This window comes from Rhea pennata, chromosome 3 (assembly GCF_028389875.1).
Source record: "Rhea pennata isolate bPtePen1 chromosome 3, bPtePen1.pri, whole genome shotgun sequence".
Classification (NCBI taxonomy): Eukaryota; Metazoa; Chordata; class Aves; order Rheiformes; family Rheidae; genus Rhea; species Rhea pennata.
In genome coordinates, this window is record NC_084665.1 from 31259234 (window position 1) to 31271890 (window position 12657).

The following is a 12657-nucleotide window of genomic DNA, read 5'->3' on the forward strand; positions in this document are numbered from 1 at the left end:
GTTCTGAGCAACAGGCTACCAGCTATTTGCACGCAACTTTTGCAAAAACCTTTAAAAAGTCTGGGTTTTGACCCAGCATGAAACACAAATGATTTTTGAAACCTCAAGAAGCTTTACAAAATGAGAAATTCATTTGCTGTCTAGTTTAGCTGTAGGTTTATGAGGCAGATCATCATATACAATAGGCCTAATATAAAGCCAGCTCCATTTGGGATAGTTCTGTAATTGGTATAAAAATGACAGGCTTGCAAGCCACGTGAAGACAGAATTGCCACTAGAATTCACCAAAAAAAATGTATCAGGACTTCAGAAACAGGCTAAGAAATAGGCACTGTTGTAACTCTGCATCACATTCTTGCCTTAGGCTCATTGAAAAATTACTGCCTTTCCAGGTAGGGGTCATGGAAGGACTGGGTTTAAAAAGCAGTGTAATGCGAATATAAAAGGCAACTCTCTCTTGAAAAGGCGACAGAGACCACTCCCTTGGTGCTTACTCAGTTTTTGAGAATGTTTTACGTAATACATATTTAAACTTCCAGAAAGTTCACTTATGTTTACAAGTAAAACTGTGGAAATAAGAAAGGAAAAGCAACACAAAGGAAAGCTGTTAAGTACTATATATTTATTTGCCTGCGCATTATTTTAAGGAAACTCAGCATAATAAGATAAGCAAATCATGCACTTGTAACGTCCTAAGCTGCTACCGACAATTGTAATAAAGTTATGGTCAAAGTCATTAAAAAGCCGTATATGGAAATTATTGTATATAAAAAGTTTCTGTGTTACCAGAAAAGTCACTGGTTTCCTTAAACTGCTCTGCCTCCTGATGAATAGGGTTTACAGAGCCACCGATGGCATTTATGTGTCTGTCTTCCTCCAATTGCCTTGGCAGGTAGCAGCAAAGTTCCACATGCTGCCTCCATCTTCCTGTCTCTGCCACCCTCACAGTCTATAAAATATTTGTGCAAATGACATGGGGATGGACATTATGCTATATAGGGAAAATAAATGCATGTGTTTTAGAAAGTAAACATACATAAACATGCACTGACAGAAAGTGTAGCAATAGTCACGTTAAAAGTCAGCATTTCCCATTAATGTTTATCCTCGTGTCCAAACTCTCACGGTGTTCTTGCGTGAAAAAGTAGCTATGGTATCTTTGATTTTGTGGCAAACCAAGTTTATGTTTTTAATCCATCTGCTGTTAACTATTATGCCTACTGATACATATCAAAATAAGGTAGATTCACTTTATTTTAAATTTGACACTGCTAAAAAAATAACGCCATATTTAAATCTACTCGGCAGATTTTGCTGTAGGTTGCTGAGTACAGTTCTGCTGCGGGTTTTTTTTGTGATAGATAATGTCCTTGTTCTTTATCAAAGTCAACTAACATGACTTACAGAGTCGAGTGACAAAGAAAATGCTCATCATACATTCCTTAGTGAATCAACATAAAAGCAAAACAGAGAAATTTGAAGACTTTCAGGTCAATATAGGCAAAAATCCCTGAAATCTTCTACAGCAATAAGAGCAGCAGAACCATCCGGCTCTAAGATAAGAAAGGAACATCTTTTTGTCTTTTAGTCCCAGTCAGGTTTCTCCTTACTACTAACAAAAACTGCCTTACTGTCTTAGATTCAGGCTCCTGGGGCTTCTTCGTTCCCATATACATTCTAAGATGGAAAAAAAATAATTATTTTTTGTTTGCTTAGAAGTTACTCTTTAGATTTTCTCATTTATTTCTAATCTGTACTAGGGAAAAAAAGCCTTACCAGTGTATTTTGACTAAAATATTTAAAGGTACAAAAACATCCACTAATAACATTCTTGATATATCTAGCCCATAATTTATGTATGGAAGTTGAGGTTAAGTTGTTGAGAGATAATCACAAAAGAAGCTAATATCAGAACTTAAAAATCATTGATTTTTTTTTGTTGTTTTCTGAGCAGCTTCATATATAACTCTATCTTGCCGAAATCTGAAAGTAGTACATGATATTTTGGGGACACTGAGGTGTTTGAAGAATTAAGACAAACATTTTGGTGAATTCATCAGTCTTCTGGAAAATAGTGTTTCAGACAGACAGTACAAGTGATCCAAATTCTATGATATTTGCTACTTATAATTGAGACTTATATTGAAAATGCAATGTTATAACAAAGAGCAAATTTGCACAGGGTGCAGGGGAGACCTGTCGGAGCATGAGGGTGTCTTTGTCCAAAAACCAATTTGGATACTATTAAGTAAGTTAAAAAGTAATTCTAGGAATGTGGGAGTCTTACCTTAATTAAAATACAAAAATAATTTCAGCATATTAATTGAAATTATTATAAGGATATTGCCTTGAGTTATGAATTTCAATAACTGTAGTAGCTGGAGAGTAGTTCTGTTGGGTCCATGTCTTGTTACAGGAAAGTTTCCCTCTTACCTTCTGTGGTTTCTTCTGTGAAAAGCCCATTTAAGGCTTGCAGGTGGGATTTTCCCATGCAGGAGAACAAAGGCAACAGCACAATGAATTCAGATGGACTATGGATAGTCATAAAAAAGAAGAAAAAAAATTATGAAGGGTCTGTTCTTTGATGGTTGCCTGGTAACTATATACATACACTTGCGTGATTTCCACATCTTTCTTCTCAGGTGCCCTATACATGTTCAGCAAGGTACAGTCCTTTGCTGAACTCTCACCCTATAAAGAAATATCCTTGCTTCCATTACAATTGTTTGTAGATAGTAATTATCCTTCATAGCTGGCACTCCAAAATGTATATGCTTTCTAGTTTTATTGCTCATTCAGCAATTAGAGTAGAAGGAGATCCTACGGAGATATTTCATTGTCAAATGATTGCTTAAACCAATGTGTGATCGTGTTTCATAGCTACTTGATCTTGTTCAAATGTGGATATATTTAGTCACTAATATTTACCTGATTCAAAGACACCATTAATAATACTTGGCTGTCTTTCTGATTTTAGTGATTAAAACCCATCTTGACTATTAATTGCCTTACTTCAACAAGAAAATTATCAGTGTTATCTAAATGACACGTGTGACACACGTGGCCACACACACAAGACAGTTATCTCACTGGCTGCTGTTTGAAATCAGACTTTGGGAATCCGATCCTGTGCAGTCCTAAGCAATTCAGCATTTATGGGAACTGAGGGCCATCAGTGTCTCCTGACGCGGGCATGTGGAGGAGTGAATGAGCATTACGGAAGTTTTCTTGCAGGTTACTTGCAGGCAGCCTGCTCTTCTGTTCTGACTTGCACCAACCTTACTATTATAATCCTGATTCTTTCTTGAGATCCTGCCAGTCATTCCAGCTTCAGAGGTGCTTGCGATGCTGGCAAGTGTCCAGAAATAGAAACCAAGGCTTAAATTTCCGTTTAACACTTTCTGAAAGAAAGAAATGTTAAAAAAAAACATATTTTATGTAAGTGTCTGCTCAAGTCAACTGAACTGACTGTGCAGAGTATCTTGGCAAACAAACCAAAGAGAGAAATAGCTTAATATATCATTATTGCATTCAAGCAATCTGGGCATTTTCCTAGCTTGACTGGTTAGGCAGTTTGCCGTTGCATGTAATTACTCAGGCTGTAGGAACTCACTTTGTCGGACAGAGATAACTTTTCTTAGTTCCTACAAAGAGCATGCAAAATGAGAAAAAGAAGAATTTAATAGACCTTTGTCACTGAGCTATCTGACACTGTATCATTTGGTAGGCTCTGATTTAGAGGCAGACAGTTGGCGCTAGTACCAAGAACCAAGTAAAAGACAGAATGAATCATTCTGTATAGACAATTAATTTACATTCCAGAGACTGATAGCTATTTACTTTACTTTCTGACCTGATAGGAGAGTTGACTGTTTCTTAGACCAGTTCTGGGGAGATACAGGACTTAAACTGAAACTTAAAAGTTTTTTCAGTAACACTGCTGCACTGGAAAGACATGGTTCCTTGACAACTCTTTTCTGATACTTTTTTATTTGTTTCCTCATCTGTATCCGAATGTTTTGTTTGAGGTTTTTTTTTTTTCTGTGAGAGGTTAAATGACACATCCTACCCATTTTCTCATATTTATTTAGAACTTTCTTTTTCCAAAGTTGCATAAATACTTTTTTTTTTTTTTTTTTTTTTTTTTTTTAACCTGGGAACTGTAAGTTAGCAGAATAATTTTTTAATTGTTTTCAGTGTGCACAGTTTTATGGACTGTGATAGTCCTGTGGACTAAATAAGAATTTGGCACCCTGGCAGACTCTCAGCTTACTTTTTCACCTCACATCTGGTCTTCGATGGGAGTCATTCTGCTGTTGCTTTAGTCTCTTCCAAATTTCTTCTGACTTCATTCAACTCTAGTGCACTTTGTATTTGTGCCAATAAAAATCTACTGGTATTACATTCCATTAATGCATGAGTAATTAAGCTGATGTCCTCAGTGCCTGCAGTAGCATTTTGAATAGGCTTATAGACTTCACTGCTTTGTTTTGGCTTGATGACTGGGTACTAGATGTTTTTGTTCTGTTAGATAGGCTTATAACTTGGTAAATGGTAAGAACCTTAAAATTGACTTGTGCTTTTACACTTTTACAGGTAGGTTTGAAATCTCACTGCTGGTCTTCTCAGGTAGTCAGATTCTAAATACTATTTTTTAGAATCTTCCCTTTTTTTTTCTCTCTCTCATTCTGTTCATTCTCTTTTCCCATCAGGTTAATCTGTTATTCAGATTTTCAGTTAGTTACACAAATCTTTGAGCCAGTAAAGACAATAGTGAATATTTTGTCCTTCTCCACTATGTGATGGCTCAGTGCTAGATCTTTATTATGATCTAGATTTCCCTTAGCTCTGGAGATTCTGGGGTTACTACCTGCATCTACTTTCAAATCCATGTCAAGAGCATGGGTGGCATTAAACAAAACTTAAACTATTATAGGTCCTAACAGCTCTAGTCCTAACTGCTTCCAGGATGACAGTTAATATGACGTGTAAGAGACTTCTGAGATAAGCTTCTACATTTAAGTGGATCCAGTTTTCTGAGCAACTCTTTGAATTTCATCAGTTCCAGTCATAATTATTCATTTAATGACCTTCTTTCTAATACTGTGCCGTGATGCCGGCTGGAAGCGGTTCCCAGATTACATCAAATGTAATTATGCTTTGACTGTTTTATCTGAACATCTTGAAATACAGCTTGTATTCTTCTGCTTAGGAACATATAATGCTGGATTTAGAAGGTTAAAAGATAAAGCTGCGAATGAATGTTTATTTCCCCTCTCTGTCTATAAGTGTCTCATCCTCTTATTGTAAGATCTACTTGATGATGTCATAGTCTTGGTCTTAAAACATATCTTTTGATGCAACAATTATGATTCACTGGAAGAGAAATTTGGGAAAGACAGATGATTTTTGGAGCTAGGAGTTTTAATTTGTTTATTTGACTTCTTTGGGATGGATGCAGCTGTTGATATCTCTCTGTCTAAACAGTTCCTGTAAATCCCTTTCCTGACATATGTAGAAGTGATTCTTGGACTGGTTAAATGACTGGATGTAGGGGGTTATGTTGTATGCAGTCAGATACCGGGTTGTGTGTAGGAGCTGGCAAAAAGGATGACTCGAAAGAATGGTAAAATACATAGTTTACCCCAAGGGACCTTAATGTGGGTAATCAACTGAGGACCTAAAAGAGCAGTGAGGCTGATGTGGGCATGGAAAGGTCTCGTGTAGGGCATGTTGGGTGGAAGGAACATTTCTACAGCTGATACGTATTACAACCACATAAGCCATGTCTGATAAGACAAGTATATGTGGGAGACAGTAGATTTACTGTAAGTGAGGTAAATATGACTTTGTAGGGCTGTGTCAGGCTTCTTGCACATGCACAAACCCCTTCGTAACATGTACACTGCACAGCTCATTTCTACATGCACAATAAGTCATCCAGTGCTTCCCAGCAATGTCTGATTTGCTGCACAGATGTGCATGATTATGCAGCATTTGAGTAGTAAGTCCAGTGCATCCCAGAAATATCTAATTTTATGCTTGAGAAATACGTGTTAGATTCAAGTTAGCCAACCAACATAGGCCAAAAAAAAAAAAAAGAAAAAAGAAAATAAAAGAAAAAATAGTGCACCTAGGTAAAATTGAGGTGATAGGAAGCAAATGAACACATCTGTGGAAATCCAAACATATTGAAGCCCTAGACTTGTCCAGGGAAATTCCAACATAATGCAACCTTTGAAGGACTGTTTAATCATTTAATGTGTCTAAATGCTTCCACTGTGCTTTGCTGACTTTGGTTCTACACATTGGGAGTTGATAGGGAGATAAGATGAAGACTTCTCACTCCTCACTCAGGTGGAATTTGCTGGCATTAAGGGTTTTGCAACAAAGCCTGTATCTTTCTTTGGATTTCTGGGGAAAGATTTGTTTACAGAGGCTGACGTGGGATTTTATTCCTCAGTCTGACTGAGAGCTTGCCTACAAAGTTATTTCTAATCAATTCCATCTATTGAGACTCCTCTAATAGTGCTCGGAGCAAAGTTCTGATGAGCAAGTATCCACACTTGGAGTCACCGAAGGATCTGTGTTGTGCTTTCTTACCCTCGTAGGTATTCATACCTACAATGTCTTCGTTTACATGCTACTATGTATTTTTAATACACTACAGAGGCACTTAAATCCCAGACAGAAGCATAAAAATAAAATAAGCCATGCAATATCAGTGTTGTTCCTTGTCTTTCATTTTTATTTTATTATTTATATGTGATAAAATATTTTTTCCTGTTTTTTTCATGCAATCAAGGGTTTTTTTTAATGCACTGACATTCCAGATCCTTTCTTAGCTTAGTCTAAGGCAAGTGGCATGTAAATTAAATGGTACCTAGCATCCATTGTGTTTGGTCATGAGATAACCATCAATAGTATATTTAGAAAATGTGCAGAGGGCAAGACAGGAAAGGTGGATATCCCTTTCTCAACCTGTTTTTGACCTCACCCAATATAATAACTGAAGAATTGTGTATTTTTGACACAAACACATTTGTACAGAGGGTGATCAGAGACAGCTGCTAAGATGTGTTGTTTAACAATGGATGCAAAATATTCCTGTGAGAGTCTTTCTGAGTAGCTTTTAAACTGCGGAAAATAATTATACTTTGCAAAGTTGGGAGTATTGTCTTTCAGCCCTCTGTTTGGGAGCAGAATTTTGAATTATAAGTATACTTTAAGAATGCAATCCAAAATAATCCAGGTTTAAAAGTAACTATTAATTCAAACCATGTAATAGAATATCAATAAATTGGCACTCTGTACTGATGCAAAATGGAGTGTGACTTCATTGTTGGACATGGTTCATTCTTCACATAGACAGTGTCTGAGATACGTAGCAAGCAAAAGAGAGTGAATCTTTTCCATATGTTTCTGATGCTGTATCGAATGCATCTGTGCTATCGTGTTGCTAAGGGAAAAATAAAGGCCTGGTCTTGCAAAGTGCTTGCGGTCATTATCTGCTTCCTCACTGGCTTTAACCAGGTCGGCTTAGTGAACACCACCAGCTTTTCAAGCACACATGGAGAGGATGACTACACAAATGGTGTTTGTGAAACCACCTATTTGTCATTTTGTGTATATCTTATGATCAAATTTAGGAGCACATGTTCAAAACTTAAAAGTTGATTTAATTTGGGGCCTTTTTATTACAGGGACCTGAAACTGGACAATATTCTTCTGGATGCTGAAGGCCATTGTAAGCTGGCTGACTTTGGAATGTGCAAAGAAGGGATTCTGAATGGAGTGACAACCACGACCTTTTGTGGCACGCCTGACTATATCGCTCCAGAGGTATTTTTTGCATTGCACTAAGAATGCAGATAATATCGTTTATCAGATGGACTGTGTTGCATGTATTGTTTTAGACCTTTTTTACATGTAAATGAAATACAGAAAAACAGAAGATACAGACTAGTCTCTACCACAGTTTTTTCTCAGTTATCTTGCAGAAATCTGTTGCTCTGGATGGCGCAAGCAGTATTCTGTGTTAGCAGGAGTGGCAAAGTATAGCTTTTCAGTTATGTCTTCCTTGAGTTTAACAATATTCTTCCACATATTCTCACTTCTGATGCAGCATCACTCTGAAAGCACTTCATAGTCTATAAGGTGCTAGATGTAGTTGAGTACTACCAGCACTGATCCTAGGGAGACTTACAAGATGATACTGTGATGCTAGAGAACAGTTTGGTATCATTTTGCATTAGATCTTTGTGGGAATATCATTGTTTCCTTTCTTTAAAGTGATTGTGAGTAAAAGATACTGTATTTGTGATATTTCCATTCATATGGGTGAATAGAAAATGCAGACTCTTACATAGAAAAACAGGAGCTTTTCATGTGGTTGTTGCATCTTAACTAGCAACACTCAAATTCATTTGAAGGAGTTTATTGGATGGAAAAAAGAAATGGCACATTTTTGTGCTGGTTTTACATATCCTAAATTATAATATGCCATGTACTTTCCAAGTACCTAAAATGAGTCAGTATCATATGGTTAGACTGTCTCCTAGACAGACTTTATCTGTTCAGTTTTGTTATTAAGCTTTTTGCTGAAGAATCAGTGTGGCAGTTTAGTGCAAAGTTTCACTAGTTTGCCTTTCATCAACCATAAATTTGCAGTGGGCAAAAAATGTTAGTTTGTTATTTGCTAGAGATGGTAAGTCTGAAGTCCATATTGTTAGCATTTGTGGCTGTCAAGCTTGGGTAGCACAAGTGGCAAGATTTGCTAGAGACAGTAAATTTGAAATATTGTTAGCATTCATGGCTGTCAAGCTCAGCAGCACAAGTGCTAAGTTGTGAATCATCTTGAAACTATCATAATGTCAATGAACGAGTGTTTTATGGAGTTTGAGAAGTACTCTGGAAGTAAAAAAATTATATCAGATGTGATGGTTTTGTTCTTGTAGGACTTGTTTTCTAATTGTGTTTATGGTTGAGTCCTTTGATGAATCCTTTAAAAATAATTACTAAAAATCTAGCAATAATAAGATTCCAGGAACTTTTACATGGAGTCTGTACCTTAAGCTTCCATTTTATTATTTGCAGCAACCTTATCTCCTGCTTCTGTCTGCGTCATGCTGGTGTCTTTCGATTTTCTTTTCTTTAGCAAAATCTGAGTTCCAAAGAGTGCCAAAGAGTGCCCAGAACAGGGGAGAAGTTCAATTTTTAAGAGTATTATTTTCTGTAATTAATCTCTGTAAAGTATAGTATCTCTTCACCTCAGAACTTAGTTGGGATCCAAACATCCAGATTCAAATGTTAAACTCATTTCTGTTTTTAGGTTAAGACTGTATTTGGTTTAATATATACAGTACATTCACGGTTTCCAAAAACAGTACTAAAGAATTCCAGTTCTCCACGAGGAGTCTGTCAGTAACACTAATACTGTGTAAGGAGTCCGTGAGGTTGTTGCCATTCCCAGTCCTTTTAAGCCATTCAGCTTCACCTTAAGCAGTCGCCCACTCTTCTTTTCCCAGTTCCCCGTCATGCTGAAACTTTGCAGCCAAACTCCAGGCTGCTTTCTGGTGGAGAGGAGCCAAAAATTAACCTTGGTTCTTGTGCAACAACAGTTGTGTAACACAAAGTAATACAATAAATAATCCATCATGCTAAGCTACTGCTCCCCACTAAAGGTGTTTGCTATGGGGTTGAGCTTGTGCCGTGTGAAAAGTCGTAGTCCGTTTTTCTGAAAGCAAAGGCAATTAAAGCAAATTCTACAGCGGGGTATTGTGCAGTGTTTTAATGCAGTAAAAAGAACTTCAGCAAGAGCACTTTTGGCTTCCTTCAGTCCTACCTAAAGGACTCGTATAAATCTCTCAGATGGGCTCTGTGCAGGAGTACAAACTGATTTGGTTTGTTTTGTTCAAGATAGAGACAAGGAAGTATTTCACATTTTCCACCAATCTGCTTTGTATAAATGATTTTTTTCCCCCGTAGTGTGGCATGTTATAAACAGCTCAGAAGGATATACTACTCTTTTGCTCACGAATATACTCTTTTATTCAAGGGCCTGATAAATCCGTTACTCCTGAGAACTACACATGGGCGCTTAGCTCTGTTAGTGCAAATTGCCTGGGTAATGCCTGCTGTGGCTGGAATTGCTGTGGAATTGAGTCCTATTTATGCCTTGGGGGAGGGGGGGATATTCGTGTCAAAATAGTGAATGTGCAGCTGAGAGCGTTATCTAACTTGCCTGATCTCTCTTTCTATGCTAGATCCTCCAGGAGTTAGAATATGGCCCGTCAGTGGACTGGTGGGCTCTGGGGGTTCTCATGTACGAAATGATGGCTGGGCAGCCCCCCTTCGAGGCTGACAACGAAGATGATCTCTTCGAATCCATCCTTCACGACGATGTCTTGTACCCAGTGTGGCTCAGTAAAGAAGCCGTCAGCATTTTAAAAGCGGTGAGTCTTCAATTACTTGTTTTCCTCCTCCTCCTCTTTGGGATTTTTTTTTTCTGGTAGTGGGGGGTGGGGTGGGGCAGGGTTTTTTTTTTTTTTTGGATTAAGATTGAATTTGCTTAAAGTCGTTCAGAACAGTCACCACTGGGAGTTCAACCTCAGTTCAGAGTGCCACTGTTAGGATAATGGGGCCTGGGATGAATTACACTGCTTGTGGGAAAGGAACAAAATGTTTGTATTCCAGGCAGCGGTACGCTGGATAAATCTGTGTACCGCAGATTCATGTTTCAGGGAAAACCCAACCAACTAGAGCTGTGTTATCAGTTTGACACTTTATATGCTGCATGTTCACGAGGAGTGCGGAAAAGCAGTGTGTAATTAAAGAAACAGTGTCAGCATTTTTGTTTAATCCGCTTAGGGAAAGTGCCATCCTGCTACCTTTCTTCCCCTATTATCACGCGAGGCTGAAAGCCTTCTGCTCAGAGCTGCGTGCTCTACTCCTTACTTCACGTAACAACTTTACTCTAGTGTGAGTGTTTCTGCTCTGGTCGGTTGTATTTAAATATGCTGAGTGACTTGACAGAACCGTGAGCCACCAATTGCGGCGATTTTTTTACTCAGGCAGAATGTGTCACCAGGAGCTTCAATTTTTAGAATACGTTGACGCTGACATACATTCCTTCTTCTGAGCTAGCATCCTCTTAAAGTAAAAAGCGAAAGAAAACAGCAGTATACTGATATCCATTTTTTGAAAGCATGAGGATTATTGGCTTAAAAATAGCATGTTTTATTCCAATTTTCCATCTTCTTGAGCTTTATTTTTCTTTCAATAGCTGAGATTCAGGAGACTTTCAATGGAAGAAGGCAGCTGACAGTGTAAGGTCCTGTGGAGATCTCTATACAGGGTTACATTTTGAAACTGATATGAATATCTTCAGGCTCACCCTAGCCAAAAGAAAGGGACAGATATGCTGTAGAGGATGATTCCTATGAGAAGTCCAAGTTAACCTCTCTGAACTGTTTGCAAGGTGTCTCCTCTGCTCCATCCGTGGCTGTGAGAACACAGGAAGATTAAAGAGGGCCTTCACACATGTTCTCCCTTCTCCCCTCAGCTACCTCTTCTCTGTCTTTTTATTAGCTGACATGATAGTTTCATGTGCTCTTTTTTGTTCCCAGACACTTCAGTTATTTTCAGTTCAGGAATTAAAATTTGTGGATTTGAGCTGCAGAATTCAGACTGATATCCGGGTTCCAGGGGTTATTTTGGCCTGTGGTGGAGAAAGGGTGTTTTTTCAATGTTCCTATCTGCATCTGAACTTCTCTGAAATCCAGAAGATTTTCTGTATGGTGTTTTGGTTTCGGTTTCTACAAGATCTGCTCCTTTGACTCCCCATCCACAGACTTCTTTCTGTGAATCTAGATTAATGGAACTATCTGCTGTTTTGAATTAAGGAGCCTTTGATTGGAGGGGAAAAGTTAACTAATAACCCATGATAAAATATGTAGAGCCAGAGCCATTGCATGCCCTGGGAGAAGGTATCTGATTTACAGAGGAAAGGGAGAAACAGATTTAATAGTCATCCTCACTGTGTGTCTCATTTGTGGCACGGAGTGAGAAGTCTAACTGCTGATGTTATGCCTGTCATTAACCGCACACAAATGCAGGCACAGAATGAGGCTGCATGTTTAAACCGTATTTTTGTGAATGTGACTACAAGGCATTGAACACTAGTTTCTTTTAAGCCTGACTTTAATATAAACACTTAATTTAATTTTCATGAGGCTGTTTTCCTTGTTCTGCATTTTGTTAGCAGTATGGTTATTTATATTCCAGTGTAGTGCATTTTTTGCACTTTCTAGCTAGAGTCAATCCTTAGTGCCATTTAAACTTTAAAAAGAGAGCTGCATCCATTAAATAGGTTTGTACTCTAATAAGAGATTCCTCATTGGGCAAAATGCCTTGGCTGGCATAAATTATATAGAAACGAATGGAGCTGTGCCAGTTTACTTTATAAAAAGGAAGCATTCCCTTAGATTTAGCAACCTGCTGCCTGTACAGCTATGGTGTGAAACAGGTTTGAAACTTGTGATCTTCATCTCATCTACATCCACATTCTGTTAAGAACAGGAAAAACGGAGGAAAGAAAGAGGCGTCTATGTGTTTTACTGCTGAATGCTAGCAAGGGATTAGCTTTGGAACACTTCG

At 38.0% G+C, this 12657-nt stretch overlaps 1 protein-coding gene across 1 annotated transcript in view; it reads left to right on the plus strand.

Annotated features, from left to right (window-relative positions):
* PRKCE (protein kinase C epsilon) overlaps positions 1-12657 on the plus strand; it is a 295199-nt gene that overhangs the window by 257002 nt on the left and 25540 nt on the right. The window contains exons 12-13 of the mRNA XM_062571924.1: positions 7704-7842; positions 10266-10454. Coding sequence (XP_062427908.1) covers positions 7704-7842; positions 10266-10454 — 328 coding nt within the window. The remainder of the gene's footprint in view (positions 1-7703; positions 7843-10265; positions 10455-12657) is intronic.